This window comes from Carassius carassius, chromosome 21 (genome assembly GCF_963082965.1).
Source record: "Carassius carassius chromosome 21, fCarCar2.1, whole genome shotgun sequence".
NCBI lineage: Eukaryota > Metazoa > Chordata > Actinopteri > Cypriniformes > Cyprinidae > Carassius > Carassius carassius.
Window position 1 is genome coordinate 20,190,308 of NC_081775.1, and position 26,930 is coordinate 20,217,237.

At 37.6% G+C, this 26,930-nt stretch overlaps 1 protein-coding gene across 1 annotated transcript in view; it reads left to right on the forward strand.

Moving 5' to 3' along the window:
* Positions 1 to 25,240, forward strand: part of nol4la (nucleolar protein 4-like a) — a 39,122-nt gene extending 13,882 nt beyond the window's left edge. Inside the window, exons 2-11 of the mRNA XM_059503721.1 lie at positions 4,993 to 5,145; positions 8,762 to 8,873; positions 10,536 to 10,645; positions 15,433 to 15,586; positions 21,361 to 21,650; positions 21,759 to 21,944; positions 22,834 to 23,022; positions 23,668 to 23,787; positions 23,937 to 24,126; positions 24,218 to 25,240. Coding sequence (XP_059359704.1) covers positions 4,993 to 5,145; positions 8,762 to 8,873; positions 10,536 to 10,645; positions 15,433 to 15,586; positions 21,361 to 21,650; positions 21,759 to 21,944; positions 22,834 to 23,022; positions 23,668 to 23,787; positions 23,937 to 24,126; positions 24,218 to 24,438 — 1,725 coding nt within the window. The 3' untranslated portion in view covers positions 24,439 to 25,240. The remainder of the gene's footprint in view (positions 1 to 4,992; positions 5,146 to 8,761; positions 8,874 to 10,535; positions 10,646 to 15,432; positions 15,587 to 21,360; positions 21,651 to 21,758; positions 21,945 to 22,833; positions 23,023 to 23,667; positions 23,788 to 23,936; positions 24,127 to 24,217) is intronic.
* Positions 25,241 to 26,930: the final 1,690 nt, after the last annotated feature.

The following is a 26,930-nucleotide window of genomic DNA, read 5'->3' on the forward strand; positions in this document are numbered from 1 at the left end:
AAGCCAAGGCTTGCGGGGTCTCGAGAAAAGAGAGAGACAGATAGAGTTTTAGAAGGGGAAATGCTGATTGCTGCTGCTGACAATTCACAGCTCTTCTTTAAAATGATGAGAGGATGATGAAACCGTGCACTTTCAGGCCCAGAAATCAGCATCTCACACATGCCAGTTCAGCTCTACAGTGGTTTAATGATTAAACACACACGCTGTTGCTCCATGTCGGGAACAAACAGTCAGCTCTACCTGCGAATCTAAACACTGCGCTTTTGTGTTTTGAGGAAGAGTGAGAAAAGTGTGTTCACCTGATTAGGGTTAATAACTGAAGCTAAAGCACTCACTGTGTGAGTCATACTTTCTGCTGTCACAATTGGTTACTGTTTATTGTATTAGTAATGTTCCACCTCTTTCCAATTTAAAAATGCAATTTTTAATATTTTTAATACTTGATTCTGATTGGTCGATTGTTGCACTCTTTAAATATATTTGAACACTATAAACTGTTATTCACCTTTGTCACATTCAATTGATTTCCTAAACAGGAGAAAAAAAATTACAATTGTGTCATCATTTTCAGACGCTCACATTGTACTGTATGATTTTTTTTCCTCAGAGGAACCAATTAAGTGCAAAACATCCCAATATTTCAGTGAATTTACAGTAAAACCACAACGGACATGCTGCTCTTCTGCACTTCACACTCCAGGCCACTAGGTGGTAGAAATGACCCTTTTTACGCTGGTGCATTAAAACAGTAGACAAATTGACCATTTCTATCTTCTCGGCTGCGTTCCAGTTTACTTTTAGACACTCACTCGCAAACTCCCCTAAGCACTTAACCTCTGGGGAATCCCCGCCACCATTTTGAAGTGTGTTCTACTTTGTCAAGTGGACAACAGACAAGGTTTTTATGGACATACCCTCAACCCCTCGATTTTGACCGAGGAAGTGAGTCTGCTACATATGCACACTTCAGGCTGCTCTATAGACCACAATACAACACGCCTATGATGTCATTGCAGAGAACATTTAATTCATCCCCACCCCAAACAACTCTATAATATATAAATGATTTTGTTTTACATTTATAACAACCCAAACATACTTATATACATATAGAATGCTGCACCAAACAAATTCATAAGGGGAAAAATGTAAACAATAAACCAACTCTATAGCAGAATCTAAGTGATCAAGGACATTCCACTTCAGCCCGTTCCAAGGGTTCTGCCAGTAGTGGTCACTCATGCAATGTAATCAATGACGTACAGCCGAGTAAATGAGATGGAGGGAAGTTAGCAAGTGAAGGGCATTAAAAAAGTGAACTGGAATGCAGCCCTAGTAGTGTGTTGGAGTTATTTGGGTTGGAAATGGCATGAGGGTGAGTAAATAAACTTTTTGGGGAGGAACTGTTCCTGTTCACAGTAAATAAATACTCAGCCTTATTTGTTTGTCTCTTTTCTCATATAATAAAATTTCAACTAAAATTACTAAAATAACTTTATTGTTATTGTGCTGAGTACAGAGTCAATGAAATACAATATTTCATATCCATTTATTAATTTTTTTGCAAAGTAACCATGTAATAAAACATCAAAACAAAGATGATATGCAGTACAGTTAGTCAGTCATTATTGGAAAATAAACCACTTTAAGGTAATATCAGATTGTATTGGGAATTATTTTCCGATCCGATTTAAATGTTATATGTTGTTTCTATTGCACACACTGCAGTTCAGTGAACTTTACACTGAACTGGCCCATATTTGGATCTATGTGGGTGCAGTATGGCGTCACCGTGTGTCGGGTTTGGCCCAAGTTAGGCCTTGAGCAGAGCTGAACTGATCGCCCTGATCCTGCTGGCCTACTTTAGTCACCCACACACTTGTGCCCCAGACTGTGATGTGCCCTCAGATTGGGGAAAGGGGCGGGGGGGGAAGAGGAAATATTTGTGTCTGTGAGCGCATGTGTGAAAGCAACCGGAATGGAGCAATCGAGCTGAGATGGAGATGTTTGTAGGACAGAGAGAGTCAAACACACACAGTCCTCCCCCCACCACTATAGCCGAGGCTTTCTTCTCAAAGGTATTGCTGTGTCTGGTGTCCTAGAGTGACCATTTCTAGAATATTCTCTGGTAGACAGAGAGCAGGAGGGTTTCTGCATAGGTTTGGTGACTGAGATCATGAAAATCAGGTTGGTGTATGTTTGACTGATCGTGGCATAATAAGAGTGATAATTATGATGAGAGTAGGGGACGCATGCATGAGCCGGATGGCTGGAGAGGGCCGGATTAAAGCGAGCCCGCTCTATGTGCTGGTTTCAGTTGCCATGGCAACTTTCATTACCTGGCACTTGGGAAAGGGGGAGTGAGAGAAAGAGAGAAGGAGGGATGATGGAGTGGGACAGGAGAAAAAAGGAGAGCAGCAGAAAGAGAGAAAAAATGTCTTAGGGAAAAGGTGACAGAGAAAGCAAAACAAGTGGTGAAAAGAGGTTAAAAAAACCCATAAGGCCCTCTTAGAATCAAAGTAGAAACGTGTAGTTAAAGAATGAAGGAAAGAAATTAAGTGAAGAGGAAGGAGAGTGACTGCTACTTCCTTCTTTTACACCACACCTGCGGTTGTGTGTGTTAAAAAAAATAAAACAGGCAATAGAAGCATACTTAATTTGTGCCAGGTATAGAATCTGTAACACAACGAAACAAAGCAATACTGAAGTAAAGAAAAGATGTTTGTGAAAGTGTCATTTTTAAATGTTAAAATAAATAACCAAAATAAAATCCAATTTCATATTAAAATAACCAAGTTTATTATTTAGAGGTGAGCTATTAGTATGTATATATAAAAAGAAACACATTCCCCCAGAAAAGTCTACTGTAGCTCTGTGGGACTTCATAAAGATTAGCCTGGCAAAGCAAGGGCAGCTGAACCAATGGTGTGATTTTTGGGCAGGACTACCTGACCAGTGAAAGAGAAAAGGGGTGTCCTGGAAACCTGTTTGAAAACAGTACTTTTGCAATTATATTGTGTTGATGCTAGTGGCACAACTATTACACATTTCACATTTAAAATAAGTGAAATTATAATAAGAGAAAAAGGTTAGAAAGCAACAAGGAACAGGTAACTTTGGGCCTGTGTGGGACTGGGGGAATAAGAAGGATGTCTCAGCGAGCAGAGTTCCAGCAGGTGTCACATGACCTGCTGCCCTTAACACCTGCCTGAGTGCACTGCCTGTTGCCATAGCGACAGGGTCAGCTTTATAGAAAGCAGGGTTGAAGGTGGTGATGGTGGGAGGTAGGGTTGGTTGTGTGTGTGTCTGTGGTGAAGAAAGCATTTATTTTTTAAAAATGCTGCAGGAAAGAGTTCAAAAACACACCATATTTCTCTAACACACAAATCTAAACAGTGGTGATATTCTGAAAGAAACCCCTTGAGCTGTGGAGGACTTAATATTAGATTCAGATCAATGAACGTCTGAATAATACACTGCACAAAAAGACTCTCTTAGCCTTATACATAGCCACAACAACCTCGGGTCGGTACTCATAAAGCCCTGTAGCACAGGCGCTGTTTAAGTGACTGAGATCAGCATAAATGTGCAGAATGCAACTCACAAATCCAAATGATGTATGAGCTGAAAACATTTATGCCCATAAAGATGCCAGTCTGTGGACTGGTGCAGGCAGAGTTCAGCTGGTTGCCATGTCATTACTGCTGTCAGAGGCCTTTGAGCCTGTCAGATTCATTCTTACTCCTTAAGTCTCATTCTGCCAAAGCAGACTACAGCTTACTGGTCTAAAACACAGGCAGAATTGCTTTGCTGCTGGAATGGTGTAATACGGATTTTTGTGGAGCAAATTTATAGTTTAGGATTGTAGGTTTTTACACTTATTGTCATTTTACATCAGGGCTAATATTGCGAGCTGCTTCACAAGAGACAAACAATCATAAACTGAAAAGCACTTACCTCATTAAATATTTATGAGCTTTGTACAGTCGCAGAAACTTCACATGCTGTTTAGTGGCGTTGTTTGAGAGAAAAATGAAAATGTCGAACAAATGCAACGGGAGTGAAGATGAGAATATGTTATTTGAACAATCAGTGTTTCTGAACTCATGAATATGCAAATAGGAACATTAACCCAGGGTCTATAAATGTACAGTGGGAAATCTATAAACCTGAATTGAAACCCAGTAATACCCATTTGCGGTGGTTGTGAAAAGCCTAATAAAGTATGAGTGATAGGCCATGTTCATACTGCAAGCCTTAGGGGCCATTCACACAGAATGTGTTTTTCCATTCCTCTGCACTTCTTTTCCATTGTGTGTCTATGTAAACACATTAGACTGATGTTTCACTATTGCACTTAACATCATGGTGCTCAAGTTTTAAACTTTTAAAAAATAAATCTTGAATATATTTCCCCATACCACTGCCTGCTGCTTCACTCTTCAAAAGGCCACTTTTGCCTGCATTCTAAGGCCCCGTTTACACTAATGCGTTTTAAAATGCATAACTTTTGCTAGGTTTATGCCTATCGTTTACACTACTCTGGTGTTTTCAACCCTTGAAAATGGAGACTTATGAAAACACTGCAGACCCCGTTTTAGTTTGAAAACTCTGGGGTTATGTTTCAGTGTAAACAAAGCAAGACTTTTGAAAACGATGGCATGGCTGCCCACATTCGCTCTGCGTATCCTTGATGACCTTGTAAACAATAACATCATGCTCATTGCTGTACCCATTGATATGTATCCACTCCAAGCAAGTATATGCGTCCGTCATATAAATATTAGGAATCTATCTATACGTATCTATGGTTGTACCTGCATGTTTAGTGTAGACGGAGATAGTTTCTGAAACGCAGCGGAAATGCCAGTGTAGATTAATTCTAAAAAAAAAATGCACTAGGGTAAACAGGGCCTAAATGGAACCATATTTTTTAAATGGTGACCTTTCTTCTCTTTTTCATAATCACATTTTCTCTCTGTCTCTCTGCAGTGTTCAGATGGAGGGGCGGCCCAGGACAGCTCTTTGAAGCGGGTTGCTGTGGTGGAGGATTTTTTTGATATCATCTATGCCATGCATGTCGAGATGGGGGCAGATCCCGGACGAGCACCCAAACATGCCGGCCAGAAAAAGACCTATAAGGCGGTGAGCAATTATTCAGTGCATAAAAAAGAGTCAAGACAAACTTAAGCAAAACGCTTTAAACTTGGTATAAAAGTACATGCAGCATAGGCTTCGTGTGCAGCAATGTGCAAAACTGCCCTATATTTATTCTTACAACCACACAAGCAACTCAAATATAGAACATCTGAATAACTATAATGAGTGAAGGCTGTTGCTGGGGAAACAGCAGCCTTTTTGAAACACCTGTTGAGCCATTATAGACTATACAGCAATGTCTAAACTTTAGATAAAATAACAGATTTCGTGGATTTACTCTTTGGGTTTTTTAATGCAGTAATGCACTAATGTAGGCTAGCTATGCTGGCCAGTTTTTTCCGACTCGCACCCACCCACCTATGTGAAAAACAAACTAATGCAATCTAAAATCTTTTTAAACCTGAATTTGTCTGACCCAGCAATGTAAGTCAACAGCACTACCTCTCAAACTGTCAAACTTGACAAGACCCAAGTGACAAGTATTGCATCATGGGACTTAGATGAAGATGCCTGGCCCGCCAAGCCCAGAGGAAAACTGTATTGCTGAGATTTTGCCCTTTCGTGAATCAGGACTTTTTTGTTGCCAAAATCACAGTTTCTATCAGGAAAAATTAATATTGAGGTATTGAATCCTCTTCATTCTGAAATCTTTGATAGCAGACTTGGGAAATCTGTGCCTCTGACTTTGAGATATTTTCTGAAACTTTTATCTTTTTTTTTTCAGGAGAGGCAGAAGATCTGTACAGGAAAAGCTATTTATTTAATATTGCAGCGATCTAGTGGTTTTTCTTGGCTATGGTAGGAATAAAAATGATCATAGCCAGATGATTTCACAATGGATTTCATTTTGGACTGATATCCAGTTGTGTTTTAAGCTGCCCAAACTGCAGGTATGAGTCAACCTGTGCATCACCTTGGCAGACCTTTTGTCTCCAGTGCACCTCTTTATTTTCCGTCATATACCTTCTTTCTCTGACTGTCTGAGAAGTCTGAGAGGTCTCGAATGCTTAAGTGTCAGACAGAGCTTTTGTATGATATTAAGTGGAGAAAAAGCACTGACCATTTTTGGTTTACGGTACTTCAAAACAACTCTGTCCAATTTCTTTTCTACTGGTGCCCATAATAACGAGTGCTTTCTCAACCACTATTCTTAGCTGTAAAGGGAGTTGTGTCTTTGTGTGTGTGTGTGTGTGTGTGTGTGTGTGTGTGTGTGTGTGTGTGTGTGTGTGTGTGTGTGACTCACCTCCTCTTTATCTGAGACACTGGTGAATGAAGTAGGATGAAGAAAAATAAATGAGTTAATGACTGAATCTGGGGGGACCACCAAATACACTCTCACTGAACTGTCATGCAGCGCTGTGAGAGGGATTTCATATCACATGCCTTCATTCTTGTGCAGTGTAATTTCTCTGTGAGGTTTCACTGGAGTGTTTTGTGTAGCGTGTGATTATAAACAGGCGATTATATTTCTTACCACATACATTCAGCATGTGTTATTGAGTTATTGTGTTGTTTATTATTTGATAATGGGGGAAGGAGGAAGTTGATATGAAGTACAACCTAATGCAGAATTTTTAATCTGATCCAATTAAATCAGAACACAACGACTACACTTAACATATATTCTTCAAAAGTAGGTATGGGTGTAAGTGTGATTATGCTCCCCTGTGCTGTGATTTCTTGGTGTGTGAAAGCAGGTGTCGGGTTCCAGCCTCCACTAAGCTCTGTGCTAATAACCTAATTAAAGCAATTGACTGTCTGATAGCCATGTTTTTGACATTTGACACACATCGAACCTCTCCAAAACTGCTGGACTGTCAGACAAGTAAAGATCAGTGCACTCTAAGTTCTAATCCGATTGGCTGTGACCTTCAGAAATCAGCTGTGTTTGGTTTGATTTGCTCTGGTTGAACTGGCTTTCATTGGCTGTATCCAGCTGCGACTGACTCTGATTGGTAGTGTACAGAATCAATTTACAGTTTTACATCCGTGGCCCTGTCCCAAATGCCTTTGACTCAAGATTGTCCAAAATGATTACAGATTAATATATTTTATTAATTATATTGATTAAATAAAATATTATACAACCTAAATTAATTATACAATTTTTGTTTTATATTTATTGCAATAATTATTTTAGGGGTATTCTACTACTACTATTGATAACAATAATAAGCAATTCTTTAAATTAAATTAAATTAAATTAAATTAAATTAAATTAAATTAAATTAAATTAAATTAATTATTTTTATTGTATATTCCCATATAATCTAAATTAATAATAAATGTTATTAACTATTAATTAATATTATTTAATAAATGTAATATTTTAAGAGGAAAATTACTGGAATTACTGGAAAATAGTTTGATTCTATATTGTAATATAATCTAAAACCATAGTGCAGATTATTGCTGTTGTTATTAAAATCAACAACAACAGTAATAATAATAATATTTAATTTTATGTAGGTAAACCCTTATTCACTTTCAGATATGCATATAAATCAGCTTCAGATAATTATTGTGACTACAGAAAAGACCATAAATAAATAATAATAATAAAAAAATCAAGATCACCCTTCCTGTTCTGACCCGCCACCGTTTCAAACTGCATCTGTCTGCATGCTGTCCTCTAGTGGTGCTGTCATAGGACTGCCATGATGTTGTGTTTAGACCACTACCTCAAATTTTATGCATTACAAATGCAAAAATACACTATGCATTATTATTTTTTTGTCTTTTTATTATAAGATTCAATGTATTTCTGTGGCTTTGAAATGTTCCTTTTTGTGTATTAACAGTGTTTTCATACTGGACCTCTGCTTGGGGGGGGGGGGGTGGGTATTCACTGGTTTGGACACACACAAAAAAGTACTTCCATTACTAAAGATGCAAAAGATGTTTGTGTATGTGTGTTTTGGGTGTGTGCGGGGGTGGCAGGGGCTGCACAATGTCCTTGGGGCAATGTTCACCTCCTCTCCTCAGCCAGTGCCCTGGAGAGCCCTGCTGTCAGGTCTCATAGCACAAGCAGCCCACAGAGACCAGCCCTGCCAGCCCGGGAGGAGGGGGCAGTCTGGGAGCATGGCATTCTGGGAGGTGCGGTTTTCCCTATGTGGCCTTTTCCCTCTAAGGGGGGGAGGGTGGTGGTCCTGCCATTCCTACTGCTCCATCACCCTCTCTGTGTGAAGGTCACACACAGAAAGCCTGCAGGAGAAGAAAGCAAGAGCAAAAGAGAGATAAGACAGGGAAAGAAACAGACCAGAAAAGAAAGGGAAGGGAAAAGAAAATGGAGGCGCTGCAGAAAAGAGACATGAGTTTGTGTATTTTGTATAGCATTTATGTTTTCCCTAGCAGGGAAATGAATGTTCCTGAAAACGTGTGCTGCCTTGCTCCCTACACTCTGTAAAAGCTGCTGCCTTCTAAGTGTACAGCCTTCATGTTGCAGGCACACTTATTATGTATTTAAATGTATCCTCAGTAGGCAGCTCAGAACACAATAAATTATTTTTGGCATTATGCTCCCTCGTTTCAGCTTTTCAGTTTGTTTAATCTCCCCCAAAATGTTTGCTGACTCCTTTCCACTCTCTCTTTTTGTTGTCAGATTGCAGAGACCTACGCATTTCTTCCACGTGAGGCGGTGACCCGTTTCTTGATGAGTTGTGGAGAATGCCAGAAAAGGATGCACATCAACCCCAGCACAGCAGAGTTCAAAGGTCAGATACCATCCTTGCAATTTCATGTTTAAATTTGCTATTTTTAATGGTTGTGAACTGTGCACACGAATGTACTGCTTAGTAAATTGCTTGTTTTTGTTCATTTTATCATTAATTAAAGTTTTGGGAGTGCATTGCCCTTTAGCGGTAATTAGGAAGACAAGATTTCCAAAATCTTCATTAAAGTCAGACTCTTTTTGATGAGCCACAGAGGCAAGACTATAATTCTGCACTTCTACTGTCCCCTCATAATTAATGCATGGATAATCCGACCCACACGCTTCCTTCAGTAAACATCAGATTAACAAAAAAAGAATGAAAAATAATGCTAAAGGAAAAACACAGGCAATCCTTCAAGACATGACATAGCAAACACTCATGTGATGACCTTCAAATATGCCTTCTGTCTGGATATTTGCGTCATTATTTAATTCAGAGACAGTAGTGCTGTTACAAGTGAAACTGCTTTATTATTGTCAGTGTTTTATGACTTATTAAATCAACAGCGCAGCAATAAGCACCTTTACTTGAACATGAATCAGAAGGGATTTGTAGAGATTGGGTGATTTTCCTACAGCTGAGATATTGTGCTCTTTATGCTGTAAGTCAGCTATCTGCACAGACATGACTTCGGTCTGCCATTAGTCACAGGCTGATGTGACTAATTCACACTGCCACAGATGAGCTTGATTTCTATGAACAAATATAACTGAAATGAGCTGGGGGAAAAAATCATTCACAAATGTGTACGCTAATTCACATTCACTAAAAAGTTTTTGTATTTGCAAACAGCAATTCACATACTTATAATGTAATTCATGTTTACAAAATATGATTTGCAAATGTAAAACTGTGCATTTGGAGAGAATGAATGTTAAACAAACTTTGAATAGGGAATTAGATGATAATCTCCTGCCTTCAGGGGTTTTGAAGGGTTGTGTCATCCCTGCTTTCCAAAGCAGTTTATAGAATAAAAATTTGCTATTGAGCTGTTCACGCTATATAGCGGCTGGGAACCCAGTAGAGTCAGAAGATGTGTGTCCAAACAAAAGCATGTCTGCGTTTATTGTGTTTGATTTTAACAAAGACCCGAGGGGATTTCAGCGGGGTCTTTTGGAGCTTTGTCTCAAGAGTGCCTTCTAGAGGACCAAACTGAGTCATGCACACTACTGAGAAGAATAGGATTGAGTGAAACTATACTGACTTTCAAATTAAACAAATACTTGTGGGACAAAGGACTTGAAAGGAGAAGTAATAAGATTTTTTTTACCATTCAAACAAAATGTATCTTGGTTTCCACAAAAATATGAAGAACCATGGATATGAAGAAATGTTTCCTTAGCAATATATCAGCATGTTAGAATGATTTCTGTAGAATCATGTGACACTACAGCCTTGAGAAAGGGCTGCTGTAAATGCAGTGTTGTGTCACTGGAATAAATTAAATTTTAAAACAGAAAACAGGTATTACAAATTGTCATACTATTTAAAAATATTTCTGTTTTTATATGCTTTTTTTAATCAAATAAATGAAGCCTTGGTGAGCATAAGATATGGCTTTCAAAAGCATAAAAAAAATCTTACAGTCCTCATACTTTTGAACAGTAGTGTAATCAGTCAATCAATCAATGTGAACTTTCATTTGTTGTTTTTCCCCCACAGAAAATGACCGGCCCACCTCTCTGGTCCCAGACCTCATCGATTACAACATGCCTCTCACTGCCACCTATCTAAAACAGATGAAACTACAGTGCATGAACACCAATGAGCAGGTAGGTTGAAGCCAAGCAAGTGAGTGACAGGTACAAAAGCATGGAGATGCTTTGTTTTACAATCCTTAAAGAATTGTCAGTTTGGTTTTGTAATCACAAACATTGAAGTTAAAATAATTTTGTTTTGAAGTGATGTTTCCAGTCTGTGAGTTTGCTGACAGCTCCTAAACCTGACTTTTAGAGACAATATATGATGCTAAATATGCCTCAGTATCTCGGCAAAGAATTTAATGTAAAAGTCACCCAGCTCAAAGGAACTGCGACAAGGCCTTATGGTGCAATGTGTGGTTGTCACGGTAAACTCTTATAGAAATGGTTGCCTCAGCAACAGTATATGTGATGCCTGGAATAGCAAGAGCTGGATGTGTCTGTGGGTCACTGTGCTATATAAATGGGGTGATGGTAAATACACAACTCCCATCCTTGTGAAAGACAGTTCCTTATAGCACTCAAATACACTGAGGTACATGGATGTAATTGTAAGCTGAAAATAAAAAGCATGTATGTAGAGTATCTTTAGAATAGCTAAAGATATACCAGTGCACATCACTGGGTCGAATGCATTTACAGCTCCCTGTCAAGATTTTTCTTTTCCAGGATCACTTTAACTTTAATGTTTGCATCTCAAAACACAACATAGTATAAATTATAGTGCAGTTAAAAAAGCTTGCTAAGATTGCATGCAAAGCGTGAAATGTACAGAGATGAATCTAAAGGGCATTTTTTTTAGAAGTATGTACCTGTGACATGCTACTGTACATTAACCTTGTCCAGCTTCACCGAATCTGACCTCAGGTTAGAGACATCAGCCATGCTGGAGAAACAGGACAACCTTCATAACGTGCCTGAATTAATGTTTTATTCATATTTATTATTATTATTTTAACATTAAGGAATATTTTAATTTAATATAACATGAATAGGCAGTTCTTAAATATTGCTTCATGAACCAAGCCTGATAACTGCAGTAAACATTCCTATACAAGTAGGAATATACAGTATATACTAGTAGGTATCCTACAGGCCTGTGGGTAGGGGGCGCCATTGTACCAATCTCTATGAAATAAAAATAATCTGTACAATTTGTTGCTTGGAGTTGGATGATTTTCCACTGTAGAAGAAGACAAAATACATTTCTGGGAGGTTCACTGAACAACATGCTTTATCTAGAATTGTTATATTTGTTGAAAGCTATCAGTCCTCCGTATAAAAAAAAGACAATATTTGATGTAAATAAGTAAAATAAGTATACGTAAAAATGAGATGTAAAAACTGACAGCACTGTTTTTTCTCTTCATGTCACATGGCAACCAATCAGATAGCACAGATTGGAGATAGTTTAGAGTGTTTTATTCGATTTTATTGCTTCTTTATTTTTATGTAATTCACCAAACTATAGGATGTGTTCTGGGATCAACATTCCAATCAACCAATCAGCTTTCAGGGCTAAAGTTAGGATTAGGGCTGCAGTATGGGCGCAAACAACATTCTTATAAACAAATCATTTCTCTCAGATTATTAGGTTAAAGTCTTACCTTCTGACAGCACACCAACGGGCCGTCTGTTGTTCAGTGACTGGCTGATGCATATTGCACTTTCTCCATCTGGCATGCTCAGTTTTAATTGGCTGGATTTACACAATTTCTGGAGTGGGGGCACAGGATTTTATGTTATGTTATTTTATTTATTTTTTGTTAGTCCTTCATGAGACAAAGGTGCTGTGCTGATACAATGAATGCTGTTGAGGATGCAGTAATCACTGGATTTGTCAAAGTATGCCAGGTTAATTACATAAAAGTTGTGACCCTGGACCACAAAACCAGTCTTAAGTCGCTGTGGTATATTTTTAGCAATAGCCAAATAAATCACTGAATGGGTTAAAAAGAATTGATTTTCCTTTTATGCCAAAACTCATTAGGATATTAAGTAAAGATTATGTTCCATGAAGATATTTTGTAAATGTTCTACTGTTACTATATCAAAACGTAATTTTTGTTTAGTAATATTCATTGCTAAGAATTCATTTGGACAGCTTCAAAGGCAATTTTTCTCGGTATTTCGATTTTTTTACACCCTCAGATTTCAGATTTTAAAATAGTTGTATGTTATTGTATTATTTGTTTTCTGAGCTACACTACCATTCCATTCCATGCCATACCATTTGTGGTTGGTAAGATTTATTTATGTTTTTGAAAGAAGATACGATCCCCAACGCTGCATTTATCTGATTTTTTTTTTATATTGTAAAATGTTATTGCTATTTAAAATAACTGTTTTCTATTTTGATTCTATTTTTAAAATGTTATTTATTCCTATGATGCAAGGTTGAATTTTCACCAGCCCTAACATTCTGTACTATGAACCTTCGGAAATAATTATGTTGTGCTGCCATGATCATTGTTCTTCAAGATTCTTTGATGAATAGAAATTTCAAAAGAATAGCATTTATTTGAGATAAAAAAATTTGTAACAATGTAAAAATCTTTCTATTAGGCCTACTTTTGATCAATTTAATGCGTCCTTGCTAAATACAAGTATTAATTGCTCATTAAAAAAAAAAATTACTGATCCCAAAAGATTGAATGGTAGTTTATGCCTTTCTCTTTTGTGCCTTTATACCTGCTTTCTGGATTGATCTTTTTTTGTCCCTGTCTTTTTCCCCCCTCTCTTTCTCATTGCTCGTGTTACTGATGCTCCACTTGGTACCTAATGGAGTCAGTAGCACACACATCAGCCCTCTAAACAAACCTCAGAGGAACCAAATTTCTCACAAGACTAATCTATGAATCACATGTATCCATGTTTACAGTATGCGCATGTGTGTATGTTTGCACATGCTAGTGTTTTGATTCAAAGCGGAACAGGAGAGCATTAAATCACATTTACGAATGAACACCTGACATGCTCGATGAATCTGTTGTGTTAAATCAGTTCATTTGTGACCATTAGCTCCTCTGTGGGGTCCCAGGATGTTTTGTGTCAGACCTCTTTCCTGTTAGCAGTGCATTGCTGAAAACGGGAAGTTATCCTGTGACAGTTTGGAGATGAAATCATAGCGACTTTTCTTCTCTCTCACACACGTCTCCATCTGCACACCTGCATTTCTCACCTTCTCTAGAGCACCACTGATGATTACATTCTTCCAGCCTGCGCTACTCTTCAGGATACCATGGAAACAATAAACGCGGAATCAGGGATACATCCTGTAGCGTGGAGTCCGGATTTGTTTGTTTGTGTGTGTGTGGGGAGAGAAAGATTCTCGGTATGGGTTGCTAAATAAATTGAGCTTGTTGGGAATTACTTTTAATTGTCAGGGCAAGCTGAAGTATGTTAATAAATACAGCTGAGAATGGAATAATTTAATGCCCAGGTGCTTGAGGGTCTTTTGGATAAACAAGGAAATGTTCATGTGCAGGGTGTATTAGTGCAGAGGGGGATGGTTGGATAGTGAAAAGAGGGGTTTGTTTGTGCTAAAAATGAGGAAGTGGCACACATAGGTGGGGGTGGATGCTAGTCCTTAACACAGCGGCTAGAAGATTAGCATTGGTATTGTAAGGGTTTGATCTGAGCAGATGGGTGGCACAGGGTGTATTATGGGTTTTTCTGGACTGGTTGGGGAGGGGAGGCGATGAAGAAAATGTTGATGCTAACTTTACCAGAAGCACTAAAACCTGCTGCAAATCATGGTGAACTTTCTCTCAGCTTCATTGTCATGACAACAGCGGAGGTAGAGAGGTGTGTTCACGCCTATAGCGTAGGTGAAGGCAAGGGTCACGACGTAATTTGCTATGCCTTCAGTCTGCTAAACATAGAAAGCGCTTATTCTGACATACGCACTGAATAGATGATGGAAAGTATATTTAAAATAAATTTATGCTGAAAAAATATTTGGTCTTTGATGATAATTAGTTTGGATTAGAACATAAATATTTGCTCAAGCAATGCAGAACCAATAATATTAGAAAAAAACAACATCCAGGAAGGAGTTAAGCTGTAAGAGCTAAATACTGGTAAAACTGACAGTTTTTCCTTAGCTTTCAGAATTTGAACTTGAAGTAAGTAGCTTGATATAGTCAGAATACATTGTGCTGTAACAGCGTGTCATAATGAAATTAGTTTCTAAAAAACATCTTTGAATCTCCAAAAATGTTTTAATAGTTTGTAGTTTTAGTTAACACTGGCAAATGAACACTGCTGTGAAAGCATAAATACATTAAGTGGATTTTTACACAGCTCTGAACTCTAAAGACAAAAATGTTCATGCAGCGAACTGTTTGTACTACAAGTTGCTCTGTAATTCCCAACCATTGTGTGATTCCTGACGAAACAATACATCTCTTATGCTCTCCTCATGGTGTGTGTGCATCTTTTGGGTTTTGGTTCCAACAGGGTTAAAAATAGCTCTCTTCATAGACACTAATTATTTAAGAGTCCCCTCCTTCTGTCCATTTCCACCCCCATCCCAGAATGTGGAGTTTCCTCAAGAAAGGACACACTGGGATGATAATGGACTGATGTAAAAAAGAAAACAGTTTGTAAAGTGAGGTGTTGCTGAATTTACATCTTACATATAGCAGCATGGATGAACCAAACAGGAAGTGCAGGAAAGAAAATGTTTATTTTGACTCAAGTTTGAGGACTCTGGCTGTCTAGATGCTGTGGAGGAGATGTGGGAGAATCTAGTGATGTCTAGGCGATAGTGGGGTGGGTAAGCTTCATTTTGTGCACAGAATATCCTGAGCTCTCTGACTCCCCCCCCCCCCCCCCTCTCTCACACACACATACAGGATGAGAGTTCGGTAAGCAGTGAGGATTTGGACATGGCTGAGCCCGCGTGGGTCTCTACTGAGCGTGCTCCAGCCGCAGAGCCCAGCTGCCCCACCACCCCGTACACAGAGAGGATGCCTACACCGCCACAGCCCAGCATTAAAGAGGAAGAAGGTATGATATCTCTCTCTCTCTCTCATTCACACTGTGTTTACGTAGCTGTACATTTCATTGAAATAACAGCCACCTTTTACGGATGTTTGTCAGCATTTATCAGTGAAGACTTTGTGCTTGTGAGAGTCTGATAAGTGTCTTGTAAAGCTGATGTTGAAGAGGTGCCTGAAGGCCCATTATAGCCCTGTTCCCGGCACTCCAGCCTCTCTCGCTCTCTTCCATTATGCTCTGGACAGATGCCGGTTAAATGGATGTCTGGGGTATGCGGAGCCATGCCAACACAGCCTTATTTTTTTCATTTTGGTCTGTATGTGAAAATCTTCAGTGTGAAGTTCTATAATGTATGCTTTCCACAATTGTCTGGGCTTCTGTGATAGATAGATAGATAGATAGATAGATAGATAGATAGATAGATAGATAGATAGATAGATAGATAGATAGATAGATAGATAGATAGATAGATAGATAGATATACACAAACAATTAGAAAGTGCAAACATTATAGGCAAAAGTACATATTACATGACAAAGTTAAGGACATATTCTATACGTAATCTGAATCAAATCTACATATCTTCTGTATCATCTGTGTTATTGTTTATGTAAGCAAAATTCTACAAATTCTAATCGATATCTATAGATAATATAAAAATCGCCATAAATACTATAATAATCTCTAAAGCAGAATTTATGGCGTAATATTTGGCCAAGACTCCCATATTTGTAGATGAGGGTAAACAACTGCAAGGCTTCAGGGTTGTTGACCCTGCCCCCATTTTGAATTGAACACACTTCCTTCTTTTCACCAGCACTCGCTCCCTCTGTCTTGTCTATAATTCAGCTGAGTGCAGGGGGCTGTGACGGTGTATGAATGGGGTAGGAGAGAAGAATATGAGGGCAGGGGGAGGGGGACGTGGAAATGTTTTTTTAAAATGGCTGCTGGGACAGTCAAGGGTCTTATTGGGTGGTAGAGAGGGAGGAATCAGCCTGGGTTACTTCTTTGTGGGCTAATCCCATGTAATCTTGCTCTGAGGGGGCTGCAGGGAATGGCACGGCCACACACACTGACGCGTGTCCGCTAACTCCATCATAAAGAGAGAGAAAGTGACTATAGGGCTGTGCACATGCTCAGTACACCTTACCCTTGACGGACAGCTTTAGAGGCTCCTCTGGGAATTATTCTATAGAGTTAGTATTTTATTAATGACGGTCAGATCTGGGATCTTAAAGGTTACCCCTCTACTTGACATTGTAAGCTTGTCTGGGTTAACTTGTTTGACTTATCACTGTCTCAGAACCAAAGTAGGAATACTGTTTATGATTGCACTTATAAAATTGTTAAAGGTGCCATAGAATGCATTGATACAATATATTTTAAATATTTCTTTGATATCCCCAGAGTGTGTATACAAACATTTATCTCAAAATACCCCACAGATAATTTTTTATAGCTTCTTGAAATTGCCACGTTTAGGGTATGAGCCAAAAAGCTCTTGTTTATGTGTATGTCCCCTTTAAATGAAAATGAGTGTGGTCCTGCCTCCCTTACAGTTTTGCCAGGTTCACGGTTTTCCAGCAGAATTGGGCTACTTTAACACTGTTGCCACTGGTTGCTTTTCATGTCCACTAGAGGGTTTTGTTGCCAAAACCAGGCTACCCTGTTCCCTTCTCAGAAGAGTACGGAGCTTCAAGAGCTCATGCTCGCAGTCAGACCAGTGTCTGGACATTTGAGCACAAAGCATTGGTATTGATCCCTCTTTCAGAAGCAATCCTTGCAAAACTCCAGCACTTAACTGACCCACGTTTATGAGGCAGTCAAGTCCGGTGTAAAATGTTAGCACAAAGTAAAGGATTTTTCGGGTTTTTTTCCACGACATTTTCTTCGAAAATGAAATGTAACCACTGTGTCCTCAGTGGTCTCTGGAGGCTCCTATGTTCGTTGGTGCATCCCAACACACGACTCTTTTAATGGCTCTTTGGCGCAGTCATAGTCTGGAACTGCTTGTGTGGAGAGACTGTTTATAAAACAATGAGTGAGTGGATTTTTACCATTATATGCTGTTTTTTTTTCACACACTGCGGCCACACAACTGTGTTCAAACACCTTATAAGAGATTTTTACATTCTATGGCACCTTTAAAAAAAAAAACATGTTTATTATATAATTGAATTGAATTTAAATTATAATATGATTTAAAATGACTGAATCAACCTAACATGAGGTTAGCAGTAAAAGTCTTTTAAGATTAAATCAGTTAGCAATAGTTGTGGTCAGGAAGGTTTTTTTTCTTTTTTCTTTTCGAAAGAAATTACTACTTATTCAGCAAGGATGGATCAAATTGATCAAAAGACACAGTTGATACATAAAAAATGCTGTTTTGAACTTTCTATGCATCAAACTATCCTGAAAAAATATATCATGGTTTCCACAAAAATAGTAGCACAAGCATTTTAGTTGTGTTAATCGTTTTTTTTTTTTTTTTTTTTTTTTAGTACCAAATCTGAATATAAGAATAATTTCTGAAGTAAATGTAGTCTTGGTGAGCATGAGAGGCTTCTTTGAGAAAAATAAAAAAATCTTACAGAGCTCAAAGGTTTTTTTTTTTTTTGTGTGTGTACTTATAAATACTAATAAAACACACTTTTAACAGGTATACACATTTAAAATTTGTAAGTTTCTCTTCCTGAAATAGGGACTAAAAATACTGCCAATTTATCCGTTACTACACAGATTTTTGTCCAATCAGATAATTACTAGTTTATCCAAGTCCTTTTTTCTTCTTTTGTTGAAGGATACTGGAATACATTGAACTCAGACATAAACTTTTCACATACTGTTCTTCTTGTACTATATAGTAGAAAAGGGTGAATATATATATATATATATATATATATATATATATATATATATATATATATATATATATATATATATATATATATATACAGTACAGACCAAAAGTTTGGCAACATTACTATTTTTAATGTTTTTGAAAGAAGTTTCTTCTGCTCATCAAGCCTGCATTTATTTGATCAAAAATACAGAAAAAACAGTAATATTGTGAAATATTATTACAACTCAAAATAATAGTTTTCTATTTGAATATACTTAAAAAAAAATAATTTATTCCTGTGATGCAAAGCTGAATTTTCATCATCATTACTCCAGCCTGCAGTGTCACATGTAACATCCAGTCTATCACATGATCATTTAGAAATCATTCTTATATTCTGATTTATTATGAGTGTTGGAAACAGTTCTGCTGTCTAATATATTTGATGAATAAAAGGTTAAAAAGAACTGCATTTATTCAAAATAAAAAAAAAAATTCTAATAATATATATTATAATAATATATTTTCTTTACTATCACTTTTTATCAATTTAACACATCCTTGCTGAATAAAAGTATTGATTTTATTTAAAAATTACTGACCCCAACTTACTGACCAGTAGTGTATATTCTTTTTACAAAAATTTATATTTTAAGAACATAGCTTCTTTTTTTTCTTTTTTTTTCTTTTTTTTAATTCATCAAAGTATCCTAAAAAAGTTTCACATGTCCTGAAAAAATATTAAGCAGCAGAACTGTTTCCAACTTTGATAATGAATCATCATATTAGAATGATTTCTAAAGGATCATGTGATAATGATCCTAAACATTCAGCTTTGCATCACAGAAATAAATGATAATTTAAAGTATAATAAATTTAAAAACAATTATTTTAAATTGTAATAATATATCACAATATTACAATTTTTTTTCTGTATTTTCGATCGAATAAATGCAGGCTTGATGAGCAGAAGAAACTTCTTTCAAAAACATTAAAAATAGTAATGTTTCCAAACTTTTGGTCTGTACTATATATATATATATATATATATATACACACACACACACACACACACAGTGATTATATATACAGTGATATGTCCCTTCCAAACTTATTGTTTCAATAGGAAATATCAACAGGTGAAAAAAAAAAAAACCTTGACAACACTGTTTAGGTGGAGCAAACACATCCAGACTGTCTGGGACTGGTTTAGATATAGCTTTTACTCTTGTTGTTATCAGACACACTTTTGTGGGCTACCAGTACTGCCCCTTGATTACTCAAATCTGCTTTGTAATTTCAATGTCTGCAGTGTCTAGTGTGGCTGTTATGGGATGTGTTTATGATCCGCTGCCTGTGTTTTGCAAAATAATAAGGCTTTTACCCCATCCTGTACTTTATATAAATGTGACCATGCACTAATGGATCCCTCCCTTGACTCACAGCAGACTAGTGTGCTGTTTAGAGCCACGCAGGGCAAGAGAATGATGATTTAACCCACACCCCATCATCAGAGAGGAGCCGTCCTTTTTGTTGTTTATGTCATTAGTTCCTGACGTACTGTATTGTTCATTTAGACCAATCTCTTTGTCCACGTAGTGGGCCTCAGTGTCTCATTGGATAGCTAATAAATAGCCTAAAATATGACTAATTAAAAACGATTACATTATTGAAAGTAATTTTAAAGGACATATATAAAGGACATATATTTCTTGCTTTAAACACCTTAAATTTATATATTGAAGCAATTTATTTATTTATTATTTATTATTAGTTATTATTAAAACTTTATTATTGTTTCTAAAGTAAATTAACCTTTTTTTTTTAGGAATGTTTATTCTACTGTTCAAAAGTTTAGGGTGAATACGATTTTTTATAAATTAATACTTAATGAATATATTCAGGATGCAAAGTGACAGTAAAGACTATAATGTTATAATCTTCTGTTCATCAAAAATTCCTGAAAAGAAAGGTACCAGTTTTCTCAAAGATATGCAGAACAAGAGTTATTTTAAATGGTCATAGTATTTCTGGTTTACTTTATTTTTTATAAATAAATGCAGCCTTGGTGAGCATAAACAACTTCATAAACATAAAAAATCGAATCAACCCCAAACCACTGAACAGTAGTGTACATATTTTTACTGGAAACAAGACAATAAAATTGCATAACATCTCTGTTTTTTGTGTACAGTAAATACTAGCATGTCACATCTGTTGTCACACACAGCCCACTCTCTCTTTGAACTGCTACAGAGCACTGACCACCACAACAGTCAGGCAGAAGAACAGTTTTTTTCCCGCTGGCTATATTCAGCCTGAACAATTAAACTTTCATAATCATACATCACAACTGACATATTTATACACAGAATCCAAAAAATTGTACACTTGTAAACTGCACACTTTGTAAATAACATATCTGCACACTTATAACACATCTGTACATTTATTTAAACATCATAAATTATTGTTATATTCCATCCCTACTGTGTTATTTCTATCTATGTCTGCACTATCATGTATGTGTATGTCTGCAGTATGTCTGCACTGGAAGCCCCTGTCGTCAAGTCAGATTCCTTGGTAATAAAGCTCTTCTGATTCTGATTCTAATTCTAAAAGAGTGGACAAAGGGGTTCTTTCTTTTTCATCTTTCGCCTCTTGACCTGTAAGCTCTGTTTTTCCGAATGCTTCCTCCTGTCCAGTCAGAAGACTCTGGCAGAACCCCACACCGATCTCATCCCAGCCATCTTTTTCTTCATCTCTGCTTCCTTCCACTGCTTTGACAGTTGACCCCAATGTCCACACAAACACCTTAACACAGCACACTCTCCTTCCTCCATTAGACACACACTGACGCACATACAGCTAGACCCCACATCCACACGTGTGACTTTATGAACATGCATTCAAACATTTCTATCTGTGTCTGTCTCTCAGATGATTCCTCTTCAGAGAATGGCAGCACAGCGAACGGTCTGCCTGCACTGACTCCGCCTGGCGGTGCTGCCATGGCGACAGGAGGAGTTCCTGCATCTGAGGGGGTGGTTCCATACGGAGAGGTGAACGGTAATGGTGCCGCAGCGCCACTGGACTTCAGCAACACTTCATCGTCCTCTTCATCGCAGGAGGGACAGCAGCCTGTCAACCTGAGTGACAGACTCACACTCGGATCCTACGCATCTGACCCCAACAGAAAATTCCCTGTCAAAACTGAGTACGGTAACAAGGTATGAGACAACATTTTTCCGTATTATTCTTAAGAATTTTAATGTTCAAATGTAAAGTAATAGTATGCATAATGGTGTTCAGATTCTGATATACTGTTTGTTGTACAGTCCCCTCAGTACAGCTCAGGAAGCTATGACTCTGTCAAGACGGAACTGAGCACGTGCGGGGAGGACATGACCCCCGGCCGCTCACAGGTCATAGATGATGATGACGATGATCACGATGACCATGATGACAGTGACAAGATAAATGATGCCGAGGGCCTGGACCCTGAACGACTTAAAGCTTTTAATGTGAGACTGATTCCCTTAACTACTTTATCGCTCATATTTCTTATGGTGGACATTAGATTTTGTATTTTCTAGCTGTTAAGCTTCAGTTACCTACATTGCTTATGTTTGGTACAGTGGAGTCCAAAAGTCTGAAAAACACATTTGACAGACTGGGATTCAAAAACAGTGTAATCTTTTTAAAAATCTAAAGCAAAGAAATGCAATTTACGAAAAATGAATAAGAACAATTTATTTATTTTGAGCTGTTCTTAAATCATGGTGGTCTGGATTGGGACCAAAGCTAAAACTATTCAAAACATTTATGTTAATCGAAATAAAACAGAAATAAACTAGAAATGTTTGGCGAAAACTCAAACTAAAAAGTTTTAAATGTTGCCTTGTTGACTAGGTTTGGGTTCTAAAATTAGTTACTGGAAATAAGTAAAAACTAAAATAAGACTGAAAAACTATTTTAAACCTAATTAGTAATATTTGGAAAAAAATGTAGCACTTAAATTATATTAGTCTAATTAATATGATCGTCAGGTTTTACACAGACTGGTGGAGTTCATGCAGCTTGAGAAAACAAGTATGAAGACATACAGAAATTCTTATATTGACTTTTTAATTTCCACTTTTCTCTCAAATTGTTATGCTGGTAATATAAATTACATTGAGGAAAAAAATAATTTGAATAAAAATAGAAAACTCGGTGCCCTGCTGAACCCTAATGATTATTTTCCTCTCAATGCTGAAGTAGAAGTTTCTCCAGTTACATTTCTCTTCCCCCTACATGCTTACGTCTTAATGACAAACATCAGATTAAATTAAATACATTTCTTTTCCTGTTATATGCTCTATTCTTTTCTATTTCCTTTGTTGGACTGCTCTTATATTTCTTTGTTTTTAGATGTTTGTGCGGTTGTTTGTGGATGAGAACTTAGACCGGATGGTTCCAATCTCAAAGCAGCCCAAAGAGAAAATCCAGGCCATCATCGAGTCCTGCAGCCGCCAGTTCCCAGAGTTCCAAGAACGTGCTCGCAAACGTATCCGAACCTACCTCAAATCCTGTCGCCGCATGAAGAAGGGTGGCTTTGAGGTAGGGAGACATGGGAATTTGCTGACAAACAAACACACACATCTGTCGTAATTATCTGTGCTATGACAATACCACAGAAAACCTAAAATGTATAAAATCAAATTCAAGCTTGATTATTTTTCTGCTACATATAGCAAACTACTGACCTCTAGTGGCTGATACGGTTACAGCCAGTCAATTTTTAACCCTGGTACTTGAGGACCACAGCACTGAACATTATTATTTACCAAGTCTGATTCAACTTATTAGCTCCATGACCTTATTTTGGACTTATTTTCTGCATCTCATTTGAATTAAATGTTGTCAAACAGGCATTTCAGGAAACGATTGTGCTAGTAGAGCCAAAGAATTACTGAAATCAAATGTTTTTTTTTTGTTTTTTTTTACTTGAATGTATATGAGTAGTTGCAACAAGAAGGATGTATGTCTATACTGTTATTTTCCCTTTTAAATTATCTTTCGTTAACTTTTTAATAAAATATCAATTTGAATGAGTTCAGTTCCAGAGAAAGGCTAAAATAATACAGATTTTTACTACAGTTGAAATAATAATATGACTTAAAAACAACATCCTACAAGATTAGAACATTGTAAGAAATTCATAAGGTGGTGACCTTTGCTTTCTGCCCTCTCCAATGGCATCAGACACGGCCCACACCCCCTCACCTCACCTCCGCCATGGCTGAGAACATCCTTGCAGCAGCATGTGAGAGCGAAACACGGAATGCTGCGAAGAGGATGCGCCTTGACATCTATCAGGCCCATGTGAGTGCATGTGTGCATTGATCTCTAGATATTAAATCAAATTGAATGCATTCCAGAAAATGTTGATTGGTTTTTAGATCACTTGGTAAGATATCTGTGTCTTTCTTTGCCTTATCGCTTCCCTTTGTCCTTCCATTTTGTCCATACAGGATGAGTCAGTTGCAGCAGACAAGCCTAACTCCAGAGATCCAGCTGCTCTGGCTCACTCAGGCTTCACACTGGCCGCCTCGGCCTACTCCCAGGACCAACTCTACACCAATGGTGGACTTAATTACAGTTTCCGTGGATACGGGACCATTGGCAACAGCCTCCAAAACAATGGCACAACACAAACCAATGGTGGGTGAAATGCATATTGTAGTAACCCTATTCCAGTATTTTCTATAGATCTACTGTATAATTATTTTATGTCCCTTTGTTTTTTTTTTAGGTCCCACTGATCTCAGTATGAAGTCTTTGGCATCCAACAGCACGTCCTCCTCCAGTTCAAACAGTCATGGTCAGGGTGGAGGGGGCGGAGGGGCATCTGCCCAGCTCAGCCCGCCCGAGGTCACGGCTGTTCGGCAACTGATTGCGGGTTACCGTGAGTCTGCGGCCTTCCTGCTTCGCTCTGCTGATGAGCTCGAGAACCTCATACTGCAGCAGAACTGAGAACTGCACACAGGCTGGTGCTGCCCGTCTCTCTTTAACACACACAAAAATGCACACTATGACAGGAAAGTTACATGTAGCTATGTGCACTTACACACATATACACCTAAAGCCCATAGGCGGAGTTTGACACCACTTAGGGGGAGCAAAATGGGGGGATCAGAAGAAGCTGTGTCTGAAACGCACATACAGGGTAAAATATTAAGAACATGGTTCACTGACCATGAACCTGTAATTTGTATAATTTTTTAAAAATATAACACAAAATTTTATTTAAATTTAAATTACTTATTAATATTATTGCATATTTTCAGTAAAAAGCAAAGCACAGGTCATTGTTTCCAATTTTTATATAAAACACTACCTCTCATAAAAACTTTAAAGTAATTACGGGGTTCTTAGATGAAAACCTTGAGGTGTAACCATGAATAACTGGTAACTTTATCTGGAACGCCAACATAATACATGGATTTTATTTTAACCTTTTATTGCACTGTAGTAAAATGTTAAAATAAAAACCATGTATTATGTTACCATTCTAAATAAAATGACCAGCCAAACTGAACTTGTATTTGGCACTTGGTAAGTATTAATTTTTGGCTGAAACTATATAAGGTGCTTAACATAGACTTGTTAATGCACATAGAAGAATAAACTGCAGTCACTAGAATCAGTGTTTAAGGCACTTGAAGTATCTTGTTGATTCTTGTGCACAGCAAACAAAATTTATTGACACAGAACAGAAAAAGTCGAATTTTGCCCACAACAATATAATTAATAAAAATATCATATATTTATTAATATAATTAATGTATTTATGAAGATAACTTTATTTCTAATCTTTACCAAATCAAATATAAAACAGTTTCAGACACTCGAATCCCCCCCCGATATCCCCCAAACTGCCTATGCTCTTTCTATAAACCTACCTATCACACATTGCTCATGACAGCTTTATGTCCATGATAGTGTCTTTATCAAATTTCCTTACCTTTGAGTCCAGCGAGGTTTAATCCTTTTCGGAGGGCTGAGATGTCTTGTTAAACGTGGTTTTATGATGAGATGATCAGAACACAAAGCAAGAGGTGTCTGTACTCACAGCAGCATTGCAAGTGTCTTGCACAGAGCACAATCACACAGTGAGAGCTATCAGTCCACCACAGAGAGTTCAGACTTTTGAGACACATGCACACACAAAAAATAGCTGTAAATTTAGGAGTGATGCCCAAAATCTACACAAAAAGATGTCATCTCCTGCCTAAAGTTTACGCTATGGCACAAAATACATAGATTAGGTTCCTATATGTCAATGGCATCTTGTTTTATAGAATTTGAAAAGTTCCTCAGATGTATTAGTTGACATATCCACGCAGCAGCTTTGCTCCAGATTTAGCCATTTTAGATATAGAACAGATCTAAGAGAAAAGGGTTTTTGTAAGATCTCTCTTCTTCTGTTCAATGCTAATGAGGTTTGGGGAGAAGGTGCAATGTAAATGATAATCGTTATAGTGTGTTTTCATTCATAAATACATTAACAGATGTCTTTTGTACATATAGATATATTCCTCATTCAAATTTAAGAAATTTCATCCTAGCTTACACATGCACACTTAAAAGACTGCGAAAATAAATGGTGATTAGTGGTTGCAAAAAAAAGAAGATGCTGAAATTCTATCGGTTGGGAATGTTGGACATTATGCAAATGAAGCTGTGCTGAGTTGAACACTTTGAACCCTCTCCTAAATGCTCGATTGCCTTGGCAAACCTCCATGCACTGTAGAAAAAATTTCTAACAGGAACACAAGCAACATTGACCTCCCAGACAAAAGGGCCATAGATTGACTTGTTAAAAAAAAAAAAAGGAAAAAAAGAACAAGGACTGCAGTCCCCATGCTGCACTGCGTCGAAAACACATTCTGTTAAGTTGTGAATGCTGCTCTTTTTTTTCTAACCTCATGACTGAGACACTTTCATCTTCACAGGGACCAATCAAAACAGTGGGACTTAACATCTTATTGGCACAAATGCTGTATATACATAGTGAGTTTGAGAGAAAGGACCTAATATTAGCAGAAGGGAAACAACGGTGACATCCTTTGCTTTCAGTCAGCAACACCCAAGAGCTTAAAGAGGCATTGATTGGTGGACTAAGGTAGCATCATCCGCAGGAACCGAGTGTAGAACATTGACGATGCATTGCCCCTCAAACACCAGCCTCATTCTTCCTCCTGCCTGCATTTTCTCATGTTCACAAATGCCATTGTTAAAAACTGTATTCAAAAAAAGCAAAAGACAATCCTGAACAATTGTGACTTGATCCCTCGGAAAACGGCATAGCGTTGTTGTATTAGGTCTTACTCTGACTCTCTAGCCTTTAGTGGAGTGGTGACAATACAGGGCCTTCAAGTCTTGTAGCCATAGCTTGAACCGTGTCCTCACTCTGCAACATGATAATGCGGAACAGAGCATTTTCCTCTGTTTAGCTGCAAACA